At 45.7% G+C, this 23,717-nt stretch overlaps 1 protein-coding gene across 1 annotated transcript in view; it reads left to right on the top strand.

Annotated features, from left to right (window-relative positions):
- MCC (MCC regulator of WNT signaling pathway) overlaps window positions 1-23,717 on the top strand; it is a 253,338-nt gene that overhangs the window by 179,554 nt on the left and 50,067 nt on the right. The window contains exons 5-6 of the mRNA XM_036280129.1: window positions 11,865-12,028; window positions 13,921-14,127. Coding sequence (XP_036136022.1) covers window positions 11,865-12,028; window positions 13,921-14,127 — 371 coding nt within the window. The remainder of the gene's footprint in view (window positions 1-11,864; window positions 12,029-13,920; window positions 14,128-23,717) is intronic.

The following is a 23,717-nucleotide window of genomic DNA, read 5'->3' as shown; positions in this document are numbered from 1 at the left end:
GGGATTTTTTTTTTTTTGCATTCATCTAGAGCGGGAGGAAGAGAGAGAGAGAGAAACATCGATGTAATGGAGCCACATCAACTGGTTGCCTCCTGTATGACCCAACCAGAGCCAGGGATGAACTGCAACCCAGGTCCGTGCCCTTGACCGGAATTGAACCCGAGACTCATTGGTCCACTGGCCGATGCTCTAATCACTGAGCAAAATTGGCCAGGGCTATTTTTTTCCTCTTAAAGCTGTGCCAGTTCGGGTGACTGGGAGTCAAATAAGTAAAATGATTATATGTGAACTTGAATTTTCCTGTGTGTTGTTGGCACCTTGCTCTCTAGAAGCCATTGCCAGAACTTTCATACCACAGCGGCTGGAGGGGGTGGGCATCTCTGGCTGGGAGGTCTGTGGGGACGCCAGGCAGCTTCGAGCGAGGGGTCCCCGGGGCAGCAGGCAGCTGGGGTTCACCATCGCTGGAAGACAGTTTTATGGCAATTAGGTTGTCTTTCTTACACCTTCAGCCTGTTTAAGGCCAAGTTGACGCTGTAGAGAAACAAACTGTCAAAACTGCACAGTGGCAACAGCAAACTGGAGACCGGTCTCAAGCCCAGGAGGTCTGGCTAACATAGGAGTCTTGAGAATGCAACCTCGTTTTCTTTGGAAAGAAACACAGAAGAGGTTTCTCTTCTCCGGGAGGTCGGGGCCTGGCAGGGTGGCGGCTGGCGCTCGCTCTTCGTGGCACAATGACCCCGATGGAGCTGTGTTCTCGGGGGTCCTTTGGGTGTGGCAGTGACACTTTCAGGAGAGCACCCCTGTCCTCGAAGGGTGCTAGGAATGGTCGGCACAGTGGCCCCGTCAGCTCTGCGTGTGAGCCTGTGCGGACTGTGAGAGCCTCTTGCCTGGCATGTTGAGGTATTTGTTTTCCCCTCAACTTTTTATTTTGAAAAACTTCTAACTTACATAGAAGAGCAAACGAACCCCTCAAACCCGTCGCCCAGATTCACCAGTTGTTAACATTTTACCACATTTGATTTTGCACACACGCAGACGTCTTTTTTCTGAGCCGTTTGAAAGTCAGTCACACGATTCACAAATGGAAGTGCGCACTGTGCTCACAGCCACAGGGTAATATGTATCAATATTTACCATTTATTTCATGACTAGGGATTTAAGGGGGAAATATCTGTGATATGCAAAAAAAAAAAGTGGTATTTCCAACAAATGAAATTTAGTAGTCACAAAAATCATAATTTAAGAAACATTTGTGGGGAAAAACACACAACAAAAGTATATAGAACATGATCTATGTATTCACAGAAAAAGTTGTAGAAAGTACGTGATCTATGTGTTCACAGAAAAAGATGTAGAACATCGTTCAAATGCTAAGAGCAGTAAAATGAGGTTGGAGGGTCATCGATCATTTTTATTTGCTTCTTTGGACTTTTCTGTTTAGCACTTTTATTTAGAATGAACATTTATTTTCTTTCATAAGTAAAAGCCCTCGAATAATGTTCTTAGGAAAAAAATATTTCTTCTTGATCCCTTTCCCCATGTTCAGCTCCATCCCTCACTCTGCCAGGGCGGAGGGGCTGACTGGACTTGTTCATTCAGTAACCACCCCCACCCCATTCCTGGTTAGGACCCTACCCATTTATGCCTACCTCATTCTTTTTTTTCCCCAATTTTATTGAGATATAATTGACATACAACACTAAGTTGAAGGTGTATAGCATGACTTGATGTACATATATTATAAAAGGATTAGCACAATAAATTTAGTGAATACCCTTCACCTCAAAAAAAAGTAAGTTGTAGACGTCATGATGGTTCAACCCTACTGATATCCGCATAGACCCCTAAGAACAGGAAACATCTCCCTTAGAACCACAGCCCCTCTCTCCCACCTGGGTTTGCCAAGATGGAACCTTTACAGCCCACATGCGGGTCCCCCCAAAGGTCCCCACACTGTCTGCTGTTGCTGCTGTTTAACCCAGAGTCTAGGCGAGGCTCACACATTCTGGTTAGTTGCCGTGTCTCCTGACTCCCCTTTATCCCCATCTTTCATAACGTGGACATTTTCCAGGAGGCCAGGTTAGTCGTTTTATAGAAAGCCCCCCACCCTGGATGGCCTGGTTGCTTTTTCACTATTAGATTTGAGGTTGACATTTTTCGCAAGAATTTTCATGGGTGATGATGTGTCCTTCCTACTGGGCGGCAGCAGGAGGTTCTTCGGTCAGTTTGTTCATTATTAGGGACGCTGGGGTGTTTTTAAACCACAGAAGCATCGTTCTTGTCCTCTTGTCTTCGGTAGACAACACTGTGTACGTCACGCAGGGGTGATCTCGCTGGAGACTCTGTCCCTCCTCCCTCAGACCCTTCTGTTGTCTTGCTCTCGGACCTGGAAGTCAGCTGCTCTATCCCCTCATTTTCTGGGTTCTGTTCACTTGGCTCGCTCCTCGCTGGAGGCAGGGAAGGCCTTGCTGCAAAGAGAACGTGCCGGCTTCCCGGGCATAGCTGAGGGCCGCAGCAGCTCCGAGCTGCTTAGCAGAATGTCTGCGGCGATGCTGGAAGAACCCGCAGCTCTTTCCTCCACCGGAGTCTCCTTATAGGGCGTGATGGGGGCCCAGGACAGAGGTGTGCCGGCCCTTGGAAGGCATGTGTGGCTCCGGCCTGCTCTGCCGCTCCGCGCACAGGTGAGGCTCGATGGCCGTTCCCAGCGGGCCTTCTGGGACTGGCAGCATTCACTGCGCCCTCTCTCCCCGGTGGGAGTGCCTCCCTGGAGGACCCGCCTGCAGCGGACCAGGATGGGTATGCCATGTGGTATGTCTTCATTCGGTGATTACTCGATCAATGAGCAAGTTAATCAAAACTTGATACTTTTAAAAGTTGACTCACAGAAAGTCTTTTATTTCTTTTACACATTCAACTCGTGGTTTTTTTTTTTTTTTTTTCTTTATTGATTTTTTTTAGAGATAGAAACATCGATTATAGAGAACATCCATCGGCTACCTCCTGCATGCCCCCACTGGGGATCTGGCCCACAACCTGGGCATGTGTCCTGACCGGGAATCACACCAGCAACCTCTTGATGCATGGGCCGATGCTCAACCACTGAGCCACACTGGCCAGGCTAACTCGTGGCCTTTTTGAGTGCCACTTCGTGCCCAGTGTTGTCTGTCTCAGAACACGTGGACCAATGAATGGTCACTGCTTTCCAGGGCTGGGCTTCGTAGGGTCAACATGGCAGTTAATAAGTAATTACAGGGAATGCAATTCCTCAAGGAAAGAAGTAAATATGAGACCATAAGTAATCAGGGAAGGCTTCTTGGAAAAGGAGACTTCAAGGCAAATCTTAGAAAAAGCCACATGAAGAGGAGAATGAGGGGCTTCCAGACCAGGCAGATACGTGACCACCAGCTGTGAAGTGAATGCCGAGCCCAGGAGTCCATATGTTTTGAAGCTGTTGCCACATTTTGGAGCAGATTTGTTCTTGTAAAGGCACGCCACACAGAACTGGGTGGAGCAGGGGAAGGTTCCTAACTCCTAGCCCGTTTAGCTGTATTTTTATTTGGGTTAGGGAATTCATAGAGGGTTAAAAAAATAAATCAAAACAAACCAACTCTGGTATAGTGTATTGTGTGCAACTCCAGGGGTAGGCTTAGTTGATCCTGAGAGAAAGAGAAGAAAATCCATCCACCAGTACGTGTTTAACTGAGCAGGAGTGCTGGCTGGGCTTTATTTTCATAGCCCAGTACATGTCCAAAGTACTTGGGTCTTCCCTCAGACAGCAACAGAAAAACCTAAGGCTCTGGGTTCTCATCAGAAGAATGTAGCCTGAGCTGGTCTTTCCTCCAGCTCCTGTCAGAAGTCTAACTGGGAAAAGTTGCCTTTAGAAGGGACAGCGCAGGTAGGCCCGCAGACTCTGAGAGGTGCCAGACCATGGGGCCATGGCTGTGCCGAGCCCAAAGGACCAGCCACTGGCCACTCTGAAGATTGTTGTCATGTGTGGAGAGGCCCACTCTGGCCAGATCTTCTAATTTTACAAGAACAGTCATAAATTTTCCTGGGTTTTAAATGTTGGCAATTGATTCAAAACCTGTTTTTTTCTTTCTTTCTTTCATTTTTTTTTCCCAAGAAAAGGCTGTGCCAGCTATCAACCCCTGCCCTCCACACAAAACGTCTTCAGCTGCAGGGGGCTCGTTTGCGCCCTCTGGTCCAGGGAGAGTCCGCTCCCTTTGTTCTTCCGTGTGCATCTTTACAGCAAATGAGACACCTGAAGGGCAGAGTGCCAAGGTTGTCTGAGCTTAACCCTTCCCAGAACTCCCTTTGCATTGTACTTGAGTGGCTGACAACTTATTTTAATTGAAGGTTTGTATGATGAGAAAGCCCGTGAAATCCGCATATACGTGCAACTGTGGCTGAGGAGATTGGCAACGACATCGCTTCACACCACCTGTGAAGTCCGCGTACCTGGATTCCTGTAGCATCTGCTGCTACAAACACCTGGTCTGCCTTGTGAAACTGGAATGCTTCCTCCTTCCTGACAGCAGAGCATTCACTTTGCTGTGGCTGCCAGGAAGCTCATGTCATGGCTAAGTGGAACAGTCAGCCAACAGCTGTCCACGTTTGTGGGCTTCCTCAGCCTTTCCCTGGCCCCAGTGTCTGTGTTTTCCCCTTCTTGGCTATGCACAAACTCAGCTGCTTCTGTGGAAAGATATCAAGAGCCTCTGTGGGAAGAATGTGTATTGATACAGACGGCCCCTCTGTCTCATCGACATGGACCCGAGCATTTCCTAATACAGCACAGCACCGCCAGGGGTCCGCCTTGGTTCCAGGGCAAGTGTGCAGTTCAGTGGCAATAAGTACATTCACGGAGATGTGCAACCATCACCATTATCCATTTCTAGAACTTTCTCACCTCCCAAAGTCTATCCATTAAACTGTATTACCCCACTCTCCCAGTCCCTGTAACCTCTATTGTACTCGCTGTCTGTGAATTTGCCTACTCGAGATACCTCATATTAGTGGAGTCATGTGATATTTGGCCTTTTGTGACTGGCTTTTTCACTTAGGTTCATGTCTTCAAGGTTCATCCATATTGTAGCCTTCCTTTTGAAGGCTGAGTAATATTCCATTGTATACATACACCACGTTTTGTTTTTTCCATCCACTGATGAACATTTGGGTTATTTCCACCTTTTGGCTATTTTGTTTTTGTTTTGTTTTTTTATTAATTAATTTTTGTTACAGATGTTTCTCCCTTTTCCCCCACTTATTCCCCCTTCCCCTCCCTCCCCGCCCTTTCCCCAGTTTGTTGTCCATGTCCACTGTTCATGTATACATGCATGTAAGTTCTGTGGTTTATCTCTCCCCCACCACCCCCTATTTAGGGGATTGTCAGTCTGTATCCCACTTCCGCGTCTCTGGGACTACCCCCTTCCTCAGACTGTTATGTTCATTATATTCCACAAATAAGTGAGATCATATGAAACTTGTCTTTCTCTGTTTGGCTTGTTTCACTTAGGATGATACTTTCCAGGTCCCTCCATGTAGTCTCAAAGGATAAGAGATCTTTCTTTCTTACAGCTGCGTAGTACTCCACCGTGTATATGTACCACAGCTTTTTTATCCATTCGTCTACTGATGGACACTTGGGCTGTTTCCAGATCTTAGCTATTGTAAATAGTGCTGCTACAAACATGGGGGTACATATATTCTTTCTGATTGCTGTTTCAGGCTTTTTTGGGTATATTCCTAGAAGTGGGATCACTGGGTCAAATGGAAGTTCAATTTTTAATTTTTTGAGATAACACCATATTGTTTTCCATAGTGGCTGCACCAGTCTGCATTCCCACCAGCAGTGTACTAGAGTCCCCTTTTCTCCACACCCTCGCCAACACTTGTTTGATGATTTGTTGATGGCGGCCATTCTGACAGGTGTGAGGTGATACCTCATTGTTGTTTTAATTTGCATCTCTCTGATGATTAGTGATGATGAGCATTTCTTCATACGTTTCTTGGCCATTTGTATGTCCTGTTTGGAGAGGTGTCTATTTAGTTCCTCTGCCCATTTTTTAATTGGATTCTTTGTCTTCCTTTTGTGGAGTTGTATGAGCACTCTATATATATTGGAAATTAACCCCTTATCTTATATATCATTGGCAGTTATGCTTTCCCATACAGTGGGTAGCCTTTCTGTTTTGATGATTGTATCTTTTGCTGTGCAGAAGCTTTTGAGTTTGATGTAGTCCCATGTGTTCATTTTCTCCTTTGTTTCTATTGCCCTAGGTGATGTGTCAGTAAAAATTCTGCTGCGTATGATGTCTGAAATTTTGTTGCCTACAGTCTCTTCTAGGATTTTTATGGATTCCTGAGTTACATTTAAGTCTTTTATCCATTTTGAGTTAATTCTCATGTAGGGTGTAAGTTGATGGTCTAGTTTCATTTTTCTGCAAGTAGCTGTCCAATTTTCCCAGCACCATTTATTAAAGAGGCTGTCCTGCCCTGGCCGGTTTGGCTCAGCGGTTAGAGTGTCGGCCTGCGGTCCTGAGAGACCCGGGTTCGGTTCCCACTAAGGGCGCGTACCTTGGTTGCAGTTTGTCCCCGGCCCTGGTCAGTTGTGTGGGTGGCAGCCACTCGATATGTCCCTTTCACATCGATGTTTCTCTCTCTCTCTCTGTTCCTCTCTCTCCCCCCGACTCTACCTGAACAAAAAATGGAAAAATGTCCTCGGGTGAGGATAAAAAATAAAATAAAATAAAAAAAATAAAGAGACTGTCCTTACTCCACTATATGCTCTTGCCACCTTTGTCAAATAGTAATTGAGCATATTGCCTTGGGTCCATTTCTGGGTTCTCTGTTCTGTTCCACTGGTCGATATGCCTGTTCTTGTGCCAGTACCAGGCTGTTTTGATTACAGTGGCTTTGTAGTATAACCTGAAATCTGGTATTGTGATCCCTCCAACTTTGTTCTTCCTTTTCATGATTGTTGTGGCTATTCGAGGCCTTTTTTGCTTCCATATGAACTTTTAAAATAATTGTTCTAATTCTGTGAAGTATGCCGTTGGTATTTTGATGGGGATTGCGTTGAATCTATAGATTGCTTTGGGTAATATGGACATTTTAATGATGTTGATTCTCCCGATCCATGAACAGGGTATGTGCTTCTACTTTTTTTTATATCTTCCTCTGTTTCTTTTTTCAATGACCTGTAGTTTTCTGTGAATAGGTCCTTTATTTCTTTGGTTAAGTTTATTCCTAGGTATCTTAATTTTTTTGCCACAATGGTAAATGGGATTGTTTGCTTAGTTTCTCTTACTGTGAGTTCATCATTGGTGTATAAGAATGCCATCGAGCCCTGGCCGGTTTGGCTCAGTGGTTAGAGTGTCGGCCTGTGGTCCGGAGAGACCCGGGTTTGGTTCCCACTAAGGGCACGTACCTAGGTTGCAGTTTGTCCCCGGCCCTGGTTGGTCGTGCGGGTGGCAGCCACTCGATGTGTTCCTTTCACGTCGATGTTTCTCTCTCTCTCTGTTCCTCTCTCTCCCTCCCACTCTACCTGAACAAAAAATGGAAAAATGTCCTCGGGTGAGGATAAAAAAATAAAAATAAAAAAAATAGAAGGCCACTGATTTCTTGACATTAATTTTGCATCCTGCTACTTTGCCAAATTTATTTATTAAGTCTAGTAAACTTTTGATGCAGCCTTTGTGTTTTCTATGTATAGTATCATGTCATCTGCAAATAATGACAATTTCACTTCCTCCTTTCCATTTTGGATCCCTTTTATTTTTTTTTCCTGTCTGATTGCTGTGGCTAAGACTTCCAGTACTATGTTAAATAGGAGTGGCAAAAGTGGGCATCCTTGCCTTGTTCCTGTTTTTAAGGGAAATGCTTTTAATTTTTGCCCATTGAGTATGATGATGGCTGTAGGTCTTTCATATATGGCCTTTATTATGTCTAGATATGATCCCTCTATTCCCACACTGCTGAGCGTTTTTATCAGAAATTGGCTATTTTGAATAATGCTGCTATAAATGTGGGTGTACGCATGTCCTTTTTGGTTCTACTTTCAATTCTTGTGGGTGTGTGCTCAGAAGAATTGAAATAAGTACATTTCAAAAATAAGTACCTGTGGGACTGCTACATAACTTGGGAGTTCTGGTTTTAGTTGTTGAGAACCTGCCGCACTGTTTTCCCAGCGGTTGCACCGTTTTATATTCTCACCAGCAGGGCTCAGGGGTTCTCATTTCTCCACAGCCCTGCCAACACTTGTTATTTTCTGCTGTTGTTTTTATATAGTGGCCATCCTAATGAGTGTGAGGTGATATCTCACTGTGGTTTTGACTGATACATGAGGCACCTTTTGTTCATTCTAGAACACACTTGGTCCCTGGCCTCAGCTTATATTGCTCTTCTGATTCCTTAACTCATACCTCTTTTGTAGAGACTCCAACTGCCTCAGCATTTGGTGTTGGTGTTCCAGTCTCTGGTAGGGGGTCAGATTGTACAGGGTGTTGTAGGCTGAGGGAAGGAATTGAGAGTTTCTTCTAAGTCTATATTTAGAAGAATATGTCACAGACTCTGGCCAATCATCCCAGGCTGTACTGAGCAGCGCTGGTGCTAGGGGTAAATGGTGGGGAGTGATCGGTGCTATGTGGCGACACTCAGCCAGGGGACCCAGAGGACTCACTCCTGCCAGCTTGTCTACTGTGTCCTCCTGTAAGGCTCCGAACAGGGAACAATGGCGAAGGACAGCCAAGTGTCATCTGATCATTAATGGGGCTTGTGTAAAACCATAGTGCAGAGCTCTGTGGACAACAGGCTGGAGTGCGTGGGGTTCCTCATTCAACCTGTGCTTTATACATTTGGCTTTCTAAGACCAAAGAAAGCACTTGTAGCCCTCCTTGGTTTGAAGGGAAGATGCTCATTAGCTGTTTACAGCCTGTATGTTCATTGAAATCCCTCCTCAGTTCTCCTAATTCTCCATCCTACATTTGCATGGTATTCTCCACGGTCAGTGTCCCCAGGGTGGTGGTGGTCAGCTGAGCAGAGCAACAGTGGCATTTGCCTTGTACATCTGCAAGCTTCTCAGAGTTGACAAGAGTCTCTTATTTATCTTTGTACCCTACTACTGGCCTAAGGCCAGGCTCAGTAGCTGTTTGACTGAAGATGAGAAAGAAATACTAGTCAAATCTCTGAACCTTCCCCCTGTTCCCTGTAGCCCAGCATCCTCAAGATACAGCCTGGTCCCCCACTTCCAGCTCCGTTGTGAAAGCCTGTCAGCAGACAAGTGTGTATGATCATTGCAGGAGGGGAACTGTGCTCTGGAAATTCATACGCAATGACTGAGTAGAGGCACCGTTCTTTCTCATCTGACTCATAACCACTTAGTAATGCAAATCATTCGGGCATGTGTGTTAACTTCAGTTCAGGGTACCAGGAAACCCTGTACCTCGAGGTAAATGATCATTTCAAGAAATGTCTCCAGTCGTTACCCTAGAAGTAAGTGTGCTTTGAAGACAGTTCCACCGACATCTGTGGTTGCTGAGCTTTGCTGCTCTGGCCCCGGGTCCTTGCCTGGAGTTGGTAGTAGGCACCTGCCCTCCAGCTCCAGAGGGCCTTCTCCTGAATTGCTATTAGCTCAGGGCATGATCCATAACAAGAACACAAAGCACAGGCTGCTGTGAAACATGCTATTTCCAGAGTCTGTGTTTCTAGCCTTGCTGTCTCTTAAATATATAATGGTGTGATCTTTATATTTGTTCACTTAAAATAAATTTTGATTGCCGATAATATTCTCTGTTGGAGATACAGTGGTGAGGAACATCAAAATTCCTTCTTTCGTGCAGCTTACATTTTAGTAGAGAAGAGAATAAGCACTTAAGTCAGCTCAGAGAGTGATCACTGCCATGAAGAAGACAGGAGAATGAGGCAGGGACTGCAGGGGGGAGGGTGGAACCCCGGCTTCAGGTAAGGAAGGGCCTGGTGAGAAGGTGGCCTTTGAGCTAGAACTGAATGATGAGTGGAGATTAAGGTAGAAATCAGTTTCAGCAGAGGAAACAGCAAAGGAAAAGGAAGCCCTGGGGCTGGCAGGAGGTTGGCATGTTCCGGTGGTGGAGAGAAGGCCAGGAGTGTGGATAGAACATCGTGAGTGAGGGGAAGGTGGACAGATGAGGCAAGGACAGAATCAGTGGGTCTCACCCTGACTGCTCATGAGAATTATCTGAAGAACTTTGAAATGTCTCAGTGCCAAGCCCCACCCCCAGACATTGTGATTTAATTGATGTAGGGTGGGGCCTACACACTGGGATTTTATCAAAGCTCTCCAGGGAACTGCATTGTGCACCTTGGGTTGAAAATGTCATCAGTCTGGATTATGCAGAGTCTTACAGACTCTGGTAAGGAGTTTGGACTTGAGGTGAATGACAGTATGAAGCCATTAGATGGTGTGAGCTGGGGCAATAACATGATCTGACTTATGTCTTTAAGAGGCTCACTTTGGGTACAGGTGGCTTAGTTGAGAAATGATGGCGATTTGGACTATGATGGTATCAGTGATGGTACAAAGAGGTCACTTTGGGGATAAGTTTTAGAAGCTGCAGTCTCAAGATGGCTTGGGTTTATGGTGGAAGGCAGAAGGACATCCAGGCTGCCTGAGAGTGGACCTGAGTCAGTTTAGGTGGTGGATGGTTGTGCCATTCCCAGAGATGGGAGAGAAACAGATGTGAGCAGATGGGGAATAACTGGGTATGATGGAGGAGACAGGTAGGCTGTCTTCTCTCTAAACTTAGGTAACTTATACATACAGGCAGCCAAATTAGGTTGGCCAAAATATTTTGATGAATCCTGTTCCTACAGTGCTGAGTTTCTTGAAGTTTTCCAAAGGTAAGCATTGAAAGCAATAAACCAGTTTAGCACATGGAACCTGTGATGAGAAGGGAGGAGTGAAGAAGGGAAGCTGAGGACATGGAGCTTCTCTCATGTAGGAATCAGGCTGGATGTAGGGGAAGAATGCACTTGGAGAGATTGCAAGTAGGTAACACCTGACTTGCTATAAGAATTGAGTGGCATGATGATACATAGAATTCAATGTAACAGGTTAAATTACTTGTATCTGACTTTAAGGGAATTGTTTCCAACAAAATTAACTTCTAAAATGTGTCTAGCTCACATTAAGATTATAATTCTTAATTCGACCCTGGATATCCAGCAAGCAAAAGTAACCCAGATCTTTATGTCAGAATCAAGTTACTAGAATTGCTTGCAAGGCGTTTGCACAGAGAACAGTGTGCAATTCATGGAGCAGCTTGTTTCCCAATGGGAGAAATGGATTAAATTACAACAGCTGAGCAAGCTGATTGGTTACACCAGGAAAACGTCCTAATTATAAGCTCTTTGAGGACAAGGACTGTCTCTTACATAGTTTCCATTTTTTAGAATGCCAAGTGTCTCTGTTAACTCTTTTGTTCATTGAGTAAAACTATGAGATCTTTTTCGCTGACCCTCTTTCTGGAGTCAGTGCTTTTTTGAATGGCTGAGCAGAAAGGTTGACCAGAAGGCCCTACCAGCCTTTTCTGGGACACTTCTAAAGAAATTTAAGTTGTGGCCACCTTCAAGTGGAGGACAAGGGAATTCAGCATGGCATGGCTATGTAGAAAATGACCATGGTCTTAAACCCCTTAGTAAAGGTTTTACTGTGGCCAAGCCTCAGGGGAATTCCAGCAGCCTGAGATTAGGCTTCCTGGGGTTAAACTTTGAGATTTCCAGCTCTGTGGCTGTGGCGTTTCACTGGAATAGGTTTTTCCTGGGTAGTGAAATGAAGAGCTTGCGTCGCCCACTGGCCTGCTTAAACTCATCCTGCCCATGTTCACTCCCAGACAACTGCAGTGACCTGAACTCGGAACTGCAGCGAGTGCTGACCGGGCTGGAGAACGCCGTCTGCTGCAGGAAGAAGAGCAGCTGCAGCCTGTCCGTGGCCGAAGTGGACAGGCACATCGAGCAGCTCACCACGGCCAGCGAGCACTGTGACTTGGCTATTAAGGTAAACCCTCCCCACCCTTGGTGTGGCTGAGATCCTGTAGGGGAAATGATCAAATCCCCCTCTTCTGAAGTGTGGTTTTCTCAAATGCGTGTTAGGAATGAGTGTTTCTAAGAAAGCCATACTTATAGACGGGGCCACCAGATGGAAGGCAGAGCTCTATAAATTTTTGTCGGGCTGACTTACATTGGGAAACGTCATGATGTCGGCAGTCAAGATCACTGACGTTGCAGCAAAAATGACAACTTTCTCAGAAACTCTTAGACGGCTGTTGCTGAACCAAATCATTTTAGTATGGTTCATCCTATAGCCCCAAGATTAACTTAGACATTTCATTAAAGCTTTATGGCCTCTGGATATCATTCAGGAGTTATCAGTTGACAGTGCTAACAAGGTGAGGGGTGTATGCCGAGCACATTGGTGCTGGGTCTCAGCCACGCCGTTCACAGCCATTCATTTACGTCCAAAGGAGGACGCGAAGGGAGGCATTTGCTGCCTCTGTACAAACTCATCATCAACGATGGAAACGTCGAGTTCTTTTGCTGCTGGGCCTCTGGGATCTTTCTGTTACTTCACCATAGCTTAACGACCCAGGCATCGTGGCTGATTCTGAAAAGTCTGGGAGGGGCCTATGGAAGGGAAAAGGTGATGTGTTACTTGAAAAAAAATGTCTTAGGACTCTCAGCCCAAGTTTCCATCAACAGGAGTCCTGGATTGCACAAAAGAGCTATGGTGTCTCAAGGTGAACTGTGACTCATAACACAGCTGGCTTTTCATCTTTATTCATCTCAGTGATTCGTGTATCAGTGATGTGGTTGCGGGAAGCAACCACTGGTGTTTCTTTGTCTGGAGTCTCCCAGGCCCTGTATTTAATGTTAATGTCAACTTGGGTACTCGGCCTGGCCTCAGCTTTGAGAGGGAAGGAGAAGCCAAGGACTTCTGCCAGCCAACAAGGGACAGAGCAGGGCCTCAGATCTGAGAGGGAGGACAAAGCACAACACGGAAATGGCAGCACGATTGGGAAGCCAGTGTGACACCCCCTTTCGTTCTGGTTTTCTTTCCGAGACATGTTTCTCATCACGACTCCTCACTGCCTCCTTCTCCTGCCTAGTAACTCTCCCTCCTCTCTCCGTGTCATTTGGCTGATGCTTCCTTTTCCAAAGGACAAGAAATGTGAATGAACAGTTTCTGAAAGCAAGCAGAATGCATTCTTCCATTTTTTTCCTAATTTTCCACACACTTCCTCTCTATTAATAGTATGTTTAAATGGATTATCTTCAAAACTCTCCAAGTACTATTAAGATTCCACTCCTTTTAGTTCATAGCTGTCTTATCATTAATTAAATCCCTGCTGTCTTGGAAACCTCCACAATAAACTTCCTCTTTTCTGTGTCACTGAGGTTTATTTTCATCTCACACATCTTGGGACGAAGCCTCCTTCACGCCTTCTGAATCCTGATGACACCGAGGCTGGAGACGCTGTGGCCTCTTGTGTCGGAACAGGGGAGGCCTGTCGTTTAGGAAGCTTCAGGTTAGATCGTGTGCGGTTGGCAGTTCCCCACCCGCACTGCCGGGACCCCAACCGGCTTGCTGTCTGCTGGTGTGTACACCAGCTCTGGGACGTGGACGAAGGAAATCAAGAGTGGACAGTTAGTGCCAGGAAGGGACTGTGTTTTTCTCACCCTGGGGACTGCTTGGTAACACAGACTAGGACCCAAGCAAGCAACAGAGTCTGATTTGAAAACAGGGAGAGAATGGTTTGGCGGTGTCGCTGGTCATGATTACGTTTTGCAATAAAGGGACTGTAGAGCCCACTCGTCTGTGGACACTCGCTCCTGTCCAGCCCGTGCGCCCAGCTCACTCACTTGGCTTGTTTTTGCGGCTGTGTTTTTCAGACAGTCGAGGAGATCGAGGGGGTGCTGGGCCGGGATCTGTACCCCAACCTGGCGGAGGAGCGGTCTCGCTGGGAGAAGGAGCTGGCTGGGCTGAGGGAAGAGAACGAGAGCCTGACCGCCATGCTGTGCAGCAAAGAGGAGGAGCTGAACAGGACCAAGGCCACCATGAACGCCATCCGGGAGGAGCGGGACCGGCTCCGCAGGAGGGTAAGCGCAGTCGGCGGCGGGCCTTCCCTGGCGCTGCCCAGAGAAGCTGCACACAGCCACGGGCAGCCCCGGGAATTCTGTGGCATGGGTAGCCCTGGGAATGGCCATCCCTCTCTGGTTGTGGACTAATTTTATTTAAGCCAGTGTGGAAAGGAAAGTAATTTGCAAGTGCTGAGGTATGGAGGAAAGATTTTTTTTAAACAACACGGTTCTCCAGAATCACAAATCTAAGTGGGTGGTAAGATTATATCAGCCCGGTGGTTCTCAGCCCATTCTCCGGGTATACAGGTCTCCCCCCAGCTCAAAGTGTCCTCCTTTTAAGATAAACTAGTAAGATTTTATAATTTGCAAAAATACATAGAATTTTTCCCCTTTGCAGTTTCTTTTATAAAATTCTTTAAATTTATAGCAGCTGTTCTTACTTATCCATAGTGAATCTAATGAGAAATGTTAACTCTTTTTGTTCAGACTTATGAAAGTTAAAATAATCATATATGTGTATCTGTGTCTCTATGGATGTTTTGTATATGTGTGTGTGTGTGTGTATATATATATATATATGTTAAGTGTGTGTGTGTAATTTCTGGGGTCCACCCCAATGTACCCACGGCTCAACGGCCTGAAGCAATCTGCAAATCACTTTGTTTAGGAAATACATCCATTCCTAAAGGAGCTGATGTTTCAGGATAGAAATGTTTGGCAGAATTGTGAAAAGCACTCAGTTTTCCAAAGATGGAGTTTTTTTCTCAGGAACCCACAAATACTCCTTTGTTTGGCTGTGATTTTGATCTGTGTTTGGACTGGGAGTAAAGCAAGGAATTCTTCAATCAGAAACAATTCCCTCTGCATTCATCGAATCACGAGACCTGCGTTAGTCTCTTTCTCAATCTTGGCAATATTAGAAGCTTGCTTTCTAGCTATCCTTCAGCTGGTCATTCCGCACACAGACTAAGTTGAGTTAGAGAGGGAACAAATGCATCTCGTCATTGTTCTCTCAACCCCCTCCCCCCCTTACTTTTAAAGAACACCTTGGAAATGACTTGTTCTTCAAAAAGGTCAGCATGTGTATAACTCATTCTGTTCTTAATCCACATGTAACTTTCCTTAGTTACTGCTTTGTGTGAGGATGGCAGAGAGTACTGTTTTTAACATTATCAGCTCCTTTCCTCATTGTGGCTCATGTTGTCATTAAAGGCCAGCATTCCTCCCTGTCAGACCTGAGCATCGTTGTCTCGGGACTCCTGTGCGTGATAAGCTTGTTTGCAGTGCCCAGCTGTACCGTGCCCTTCTTCATACTTGCATCAGCAAGAGTAAACACCCCAGTCAGCAAAGACTTTATCTGGGCGAGCTGATGACGTTTCCTCCCTGCGGAGGCCCCCACCACCTGTAATTTCCTGGGTTGAACTCCCCAGTCGTCATGGCTAATGCCCTAAGTAGGTGTGCTGGCTCTTGGCATGCGTATTCTGATGGTGCGTGTTTTGCGAAAGAAATGCTGGTCTCAGGTGTAATTGCGTGCTGTGGTTTAGACGACATTCCTCCTCTCACCTGAGTGGCTAAAGCACAAGAGAACCCTGGATGGTGACCAGCAAACGATAAAAAGCCAGGCCCCTTCTTTGAGGAGATTCTCCAACGGTAGGGGTTAGTATTCAGAACGACATAGTTAGGTGTTACTCTGCCCAGGGCTCCCGAGCCTTGACACCTGGGGTCACAGCCTGACCTACCAAGTCACCGTGAGTCTTCGGCACGTTACCTCACTTACCCTGCCATGAAGGGGGAATAATACTAATACCCGATGCAGGGAGATGTGTTAATACCCATAACGCGCTTAGACAACCTTTCTTCTGATCACATCAAGAGGTAGTATAAGTTTTGCGGTTAATATGGTTTTATATTAAATTTATATAATTTATTTATTTAAATTACCTCCAAATAAAAATAGTTGAGGAACTTGTATCTTTTCCTCCACTGGAAATGTCCTCAGGAATTTGTATATTGGATTGGATTTATTTCCCTTTATTTCAAGACAATTGTGAGTCTCATAGAATTTGCTACTTGCCTTTGGATGCCAGTGCACTAGACTTTAAATGCTGGATGACTTCCACCCCCACCACCCATTATACTCATTGCCCCGAGGAGGTAGCTGTTCTTGTGGTCGGCTGTCCTCGGTTTTCTCCTCGTGTGCGGCTCTGTGGAGTGACGGGGCGCACCTTCAGCTCCCTCCGTGTGACACCACACGACACAGGGCCGGGCTGCTTCTGCTGCCGTGGCAGCTCTGACTCCACAGTCCCTCCAAGTGGCCTGAGAAGTCAAGGGAGTCGCACACCTTTTTCACAGCTCACATTTATTGTATAGAATTTGAACTGACCAGATCAATAGGCGTGGTGCTTGCCCCCTGCCTGTAATTAAACAAAGTGCTCTCGGTAGGATTTTCTGAGCCTTGTTCAACGTTTAATTAAATTAGATCTTTAATGTTAGTTAACAGACTGGGCTACTTGGCAGAGCAGACAACAGGCAGACAATTTTTTATTGTTGGCCCCAGCTCATTATTAAATGAGATAATCATTTATCTCTGCATGCTCTATAATATAACCATTCATTTCCTCACACTTAAAGAAATGGACTTAATGCAGGGAAGGTAGAATTAATTACTCTGAAAAGGAAGCACTTTGCTCTTTGTTAATTTGTTTGTTCATTTCATATAGATGATTGGTCGTCTCCTCTGTACCAGGCAGAGGGGTTACAGTGATGAATAGGACACAGCCCCTGGCTTGAGGGCTTTGGGGAGAGACAAGTAAACAGGCCATTGCAGAGGTATATGTCAAGGGGTAGGGAGGGGGAGCACGAAGGGTGCCCTGGTAGTTTATAGGAAGGACACGTGATAGCAGGTCCATCTTCTCCACACTATTTACATTTTTTTCCAAAGGTTGTACACAGGTACTTTTTTTTTTTTATTATTAAATTATTTTTATTAATTTGTTTTTTTTAAATCCAAAATCTTTATGACTACTAGCTTCTCTCCATGTACCAGATGTATATTTCTTTTTTTATTAATTTATTTTTGTTACAGATGTTTCTCCTTTTTTCCCCATTGACGCCCTCCTCCCCATCCCCCATCCCATCCCCAACTTTGTTGTCTATGTCCATTGGTTACGCGTACATACATATAAGTTCTATGGTTTATCTCTTCCCTCTCCCCCTCCCCCTCTTCTGAGGGTTGTCAGTCTGTACCCTACTTCCTCGTCTCTGGGTCTATGCTGTTCCTCAGACTGTTATGTTCATTATATTCCACAAATAAGTGAGATCATGTGATATTTGTTTTTCTCTGCTTGGCTTGTTTCACTTAGGATAATACTCTCCAGGTCCCTCCATGTTGTCTCAAAGGATAAGAGATCTTTTTTTCTTACAGCTGCATAGTATTCCATTGTGTATATGTACCATTGCTTTTTTATCCATTCATCTACTGATGGACACTTGGGCTGTTTTTAGATCTTAGCTATTGTAAATAGTGCTGCTGTGAACATGGGGATACATATATTCTTTCTGATTGGTGTTTCAGGCTTCTTAGAAGTGAATCACTGGGCAAGCAAGAAGAGAGAAATTTCCTCCATACATTGTCACTCTCAGGACCCATCTACTGCTTGAGCTTTTCAAAGTAGCAATCCTGTCATATACTTCTTCAGGCCATTTCTTAAAACTTATGATTATCGTTTAATTACAGCAAAAAGAGACAAATGAGCCCTGGCCGGTTTGACTCAGTGGTTGGAGCATCGGCCTGTGGTCCAGAGATACCCGGGTTCGGTTCCCGCTAGGGGCACGTACCTTGGTTGCAGTTTGTCCCCGGCCCTGGTTGGTTGTGCGGGTGGCAGCCACTCAATGTGTCCCTTTCGTGGCGATGTTTCTTTCTCTCTCTCTCTCTCTCTCTCTCTCTCCCTCTCCCTCTCCCTCTCCCTCTCCCTCTCCCTCTCCCTCTCCCTCTCCCTCTCCCTCTCCCTCCCACCCTATCTGAACAAAAAATGGAAAAAAAACAAAAAAGGTGTCCTCGGGTGAGGATAAAAAAAAGAGAGAGAGAGACAAGTGAGAACCAGCTAAAATAAGAGATGCTTACTAGGAGCCTGGAAAGGGCCCAGATACAAAGCTCCCAGTTGTCTTCTCCTGTGGAGTCCTGGATGGTGTTACCCCTCCTGGCTAGGATGTGTGACCGCACTCAGTATTGCCAACCAGGGAAGTTCATCCAAGCTTCAGTATTGAAAGTTTTTCATGGGTGTTTCATTATGTAGGTGTGATTGATTGAACCATTCCATGTGGTGGAACTCAGTTTCCAGCCCCTTCTCTTTCAGGGAGATCAGGCCAATATCCTTTGGGACACTTTTAAGTCTGTGAGTATGGCAGGCATGATGAAGCTACACTGTGTCTCCCCATAGTCACTGTCATACAGTAGAGATCCCAGAGGTTGTTGGGGTGTGGGGGTTGTCTAGTACTTGTCCCGTGAACTCATGACTGTGGTAATTTACAGAGCATCCTCTTATGTGTCCCCAAGGTCCTTCCCCACAGCCATTAGTTCTGAATCCATTGGTACCAGTTTCTAAACACTGAACTGGATCTAAATACCGAATCAAACCCTCCATCAGTATTTGCCCATGTTATCTCCAAGGGCACCTGCCGGTCAATGGTCATGCTTAAAGGAATTGTGAAAAGGAATCCAAATTAAACCAAAAGGCCTGTTTAGAAAGAATAATTACCGTAAATGTTGATCATGTATTTTATTGTGTACTTCTTTCTACTAACTAGTTCATTTGTAACATATTTACTATTAGGCTGCCCAACCCTACTGGGAAATAAGATTTAGGATGTTATACTGACGTGTCCAGAGCACGGTCTGTCTCTGAAGTCACCCTCACTTTGTCTGAATTGTCTGCTTCCGTTATAGTTAGTTACAGTTATAGGCTAAGTACGTGCTCTTTGATGTTTTTAACTAAAAAATGAAAACAGTGGAGAGATTTCTGGAAGTTAAATTGCTGTGGCCTTATGTAGGTCAAATAAAGGTTCTTCCTTGTCTCACCTTATTTGGCCGTAGGACCCACCTGAGCCCTCCCACTCACCTCCCATCCATGATACTTTTCTTAACCACAGTGTCTGCATATGGAAAAAGCAGGACTGCAAGAGCATACTTACATCTACTATGAATTTATATATGTATAAATTTACACTGACTATGTATGTGTATATGTAAAAATATTTAAAATAGACCAGAGCAACATAAACCAGATCAAATAATAATAGCTATAAGAGATTATAGGGGTGTAAGTCAAAGGGTACTTGAACTTTTCTCTAGTGTACTAGTTTCTTTTTTAAATGAATGCATCTTATGGTTGTATAATTTAGACAAAAGTTTAAACATCAAAATAGAAGGGAAGCTAATATGCCAAAATATTAACAGAGGCTAAATCTAGGCAGTGAAAAATATAAGCATATTTTTCTTCTTTAATTTTCAAATTAAAGAAACAAAAAATAAAGTGGGGCCCTGGCCGGTGTGGCTCATCGGTTAAAGTGTTGACCTGCACACCAGAGAGACCCGGGTTCGGTTCCTGCTAAGGGCACGTACCTCGGTTGCAGTGTGTCCCCGGCCCTGGTTGGTCGTGCGGGTGGCAACCAGTCGATGTGTCTCTCTCACATCGATGTTTCTCTCTCTCTTCCTCCCTCTCTTCCTCCCGCTCTATCTGAAGATAAATGCAAAAATGCTCAGGTGAGGATAAAATAAATAAAATAAAGTGGTGATAATGGACAGGGGTCCGCACCTCCAGCTTTCACAGCTTGATATTTATATATAAGCACAGTCTTTTGTCCTTGATAGAACTTTGTTCATATCTTATTTGTCCCATTCTTCTCAGGGGTTTCTTTACATGATGAGGTAGAGGATGCCGGTTTTAGCTAAGTTTAAATTCATACAAAGCTCTGTAAACAGCAGACCCTGTCCCAGCACGGCAGCCCCGACCGGGCCCTGTGTGGGGAGCTGGGAGAAGGGTCTGGCCCCAGGGCTCTTCTTCCAGCCTCTGTCGGGGGTCTCGGGCGGCTCTTGCTGTGTGGCTGGATTGTTAGTGGGGATAAGGATAGGTTACACAGCAGTAACAAGTTAACCCCAAGTCTCAGTGGGATAGCACACCAGAAATGCTGATTCCCTACTTGCACTACACATCCATTGCAGGTTGAGGGTGGGGACACAGCTTGTTCAGTATGTTCACTCCGGAACCCGGGCTGATGGCAGCCCGTCCTCAAAACCATCCCACACAGGGGCCCACCCTGCACCGAATGCTCCCCCCACAGCCTGTTGGCCAAAATTAGGTGCTCTACCCTAAGCTTAGAAGGACTGAGAAATGGGGGTCAGGTAGATGTTTGTTAAGCAATCAATGTTCCTAACACAGCTGATTTATTTGCTTTGAATGTGACGCCAGCGACACAGACCATGTCACTCATCTCTCTAGGGGTGGCTCTCAACATGTGTGTCAGAATCACTGGGGAGCTGTTTCAGAGGACATAGGCCCAGGCCCTTCCATGAGCCACCAAATCAGCGACCGGGCTTTGGGACCCAGCACACCTCTGTGATCCTAGCCAGTGCTCAGGACAAGAAAGAGAAAGCAGTGCCCTTCGGTCGTGGGCCGAGAACCTCTCCAGGCATCTTTACCTGTCTCCCTGCAGACAGAGTGAAACAGAGAGATCCACAGCTTTCTGAGGCCTTCTACTCACAGCCGGCCTGCTCTCTGTGGGGCCCAGAGTGTGGCGGCGATGAACCCTGCATCTGGAAGGCAAGGGTTCTCAGCCCTGCTCCGTCCACTCACCAGGGTCAGAGGTGGAGGAGGGAGGGCAGAGGGGGGTGTGCTCTACTGGAACCTGGCAGGACATGGGCACCCTGATGCTCTACAGGCAAGGAGGCACTGCCTGCCATGGTGTGGAACTTCCCATGTTCATCATCGAAGAAACAGTTTTACAAGGTACCACTTACAGTGCGATCATTTTTTTCCCAATGCTATCTTGATAAGAGTTTATTTTTAAGGACCTGTGAATACTGATAGTATTAACATTCTTTGAACATTTGCAGACTAAACATAGCCCTGTAAAAACAGATATCTCTGAAGACAAAGCAGGACTTAAAGCCTAAATTACAACACTGAACATATTTTGAGCATTTTTGTGTGTGTGTGTGATAAGCAATGACTTACGCGCTCCTCATTTCTTCTGCACCAGAAGTCGACGAGAGAGAGACTATTGTGTCCTCTGTAGGGATGAGAAAACTCAGGCCCACAGAAGTTTAATAATCTTGTCCTGTTCTACACTGACATTAACCCCTAGCACCAAAATTTAGGTTCTGGTAGCCTTAGTGTGGGATACTGGTTTCGTTCTGTTGTTCGAACTGCTCTCCTATGTCCTCGTCACTCGTTCTAGTTCCTGCTTCCACGTGGACCAGAAGTCAGTGAACCTCCCCTGTTATGGCACGTGGGTGGCAGACTCCTGAGGGTCCACAGCTCAGTCTTCCCGGCATTCTAAGACCACACAGAGTACTGGCAAGCTGAGCTGGTTTCCTAGGAGATGAGCTTGCTGTGCGTGTATTTTATTATCTTGTGTTGAGCCCAGTGGAGCATTACTGGTGACACCTGCCACCCCTCCTCACGGTCGTTTGAGGACGGCTGTGGTGGGACAGCGGGCAGAAACCCCTCAGAACTGTGATTCTCCCACGTGTCTGGAGACAGTTCCCGCTCCGAAAGGGCTGCGTGCACGCGGGCCGTGGAAGTGATGGGGGCCGTGTGCAGCTGGGCGCGGTGTTGGCTGATCCGTCCTGCAGCTCCCCTCGGAGGGCGGGCGGTTCGTAGGTGAACGCCTGGCTGTAAAGAAAATAGCTGACTCCATTTGTTGGCGAGCTGGTCAGAAATTAGGAAGACGGCCACCAGGCTGACCTTTTCCCTGAGGCAGCCATTCGATAGCCCATCCAGGTTCTTTAGTAGGCTGTAGAACAAAAGGGAAAAACACCTATAAAATCGTCAGAGAAAGGAGATGCTGGTGGGTTTGTTTTCCTTCTGTTTTGAAGTCTCCTCACTCAGCCTTCTCAAAATTGCCATTAACAATAAATTATGACTTTCCTGAATGCCCTATAAATGAGATTTATAGGGATAAAAATATTTTCTCTGTAAATACAGTCTGATTTCTAATTTGTGTGAGGGCTCCAAGAAACCTCATAAAAATCTCCTATAAGAGAAGGGCTCTCTGCAAAATGCCCACAAAACCTGGACTTGGAGGAGGCAACTTTCCAAGAACCACGCAGGACGAACCACCTGCCCCAAACTCATTAAGGAGAGCTTCTCTGCCCAGGGACTCTCGCTCTCTACAGGGTAGTCATCTCCACCGGCTCCATTACACAGTGAATTACCAACTACAACCTCATTGTCTGAAATTACAACTACCCGGTAACGCTGCTGTGTGTCATAAGCCGAACAGACCCTTTCTTCTGCGGCTGATAATGATGTTTCTAATCCCACTCAGGACCCCGCTGCCACCTGCCATTCTTGCTTGTCACCCAGCTGTGAGCCACAGTCAGATGTCACCTTGTCCGTGCTTCTGCAGTTGTCCCAGGAGACTGAAGCATCTAGTGACTGACCCATCTTACGCTTGTTCTGGCCTCATTTTTCCAGTGTATTTCCCCTCATGTCAGAACCTGCCCCGGTACCCACCCGCCCGACCTTTGCCCTGGGCATCTCTAGCACCACAGTTTTCAGCACCAACATCTGGCTTTGGCTTTGCCTAATCTCTTAGGCTCCCAGAGCCCTCATCTTTGCATTTACTTTCTTTCATTTGTGTGTTTTAATTTGGCCTGCAGGGCAGAGAGATAAGCTAATTACATTCCTCTGTTAAAGGCACACTCATTGATCCATGAAAGGTCCCTCTTTTAATTTATTAATTCTTTTTTTTCTACCAGTTCCTGTCCCCATTCCACATGTGCCTTCATATGCAGTATTTTATATGCTGTGGTTTTTTTGTTTGTTTTTTTCCTATAACATCTTTTTTATTAATTAATTTATTTATTTTTGTTACAGATGTTTCTCCTTTTTTCCCCACTGATTCCCTCCTCTCCCTCCCTCCCCGCCCTGTTCCCAGCTTTGTTGTCCATGTCCATTGTTCATGCACACATGCATATAAATTCTGTGGTTTATCTCTCCTTCATCACCCCTTCTTCTGGGGATTGTCAGTCTGTACCCCATTTCCACATCTCTGGGACTACCCCATTCCTCAGACTGTTATGTTCATTATATTCCACAAATAAGTGAGATCACATGATACTTGTCTTTTTCTGTTTGGCTTGTTTTGCTTAGGATAATACTTTCCAGGTCCCTCCATGTAGTCTCAAAGGATAAGAGATCTTTCTTTCTTTCTTACAGCTGCATAGTACTCCATTGTGTATATGTACCTCAGCTTTTTTATCCATTTGTCTACTGATGGACACCTGGGCTGTTTTCAGATCTTAGCTATTGTAAATAGTGCTGCTATGAACATGGGGGTACATACATTCTTTCTGATTGGTGTTTCAGGCTTCTTAGGGTATATTC

The sequence above is a fragment of the Molossus molossus genome, unplaced genomic scaffold (assembly GCF_014108415.1).
Source record: "Molossus molossus isolate mMolMol1 unplaced genomic scaffold, mMolMol1.p scaffold_m16_p_3, whole genome shotgun sequence".
NCBI classification, from domain to species: domain Eukaryota; kingdom Metazoa; phylum Chordata; class Mammalia; order Chiroptera; family Molossidae; genus Molossus; species Molossus molossus.
This window is presented reverse-complemented; position numbering and strand designations above follow the sequence as displayed.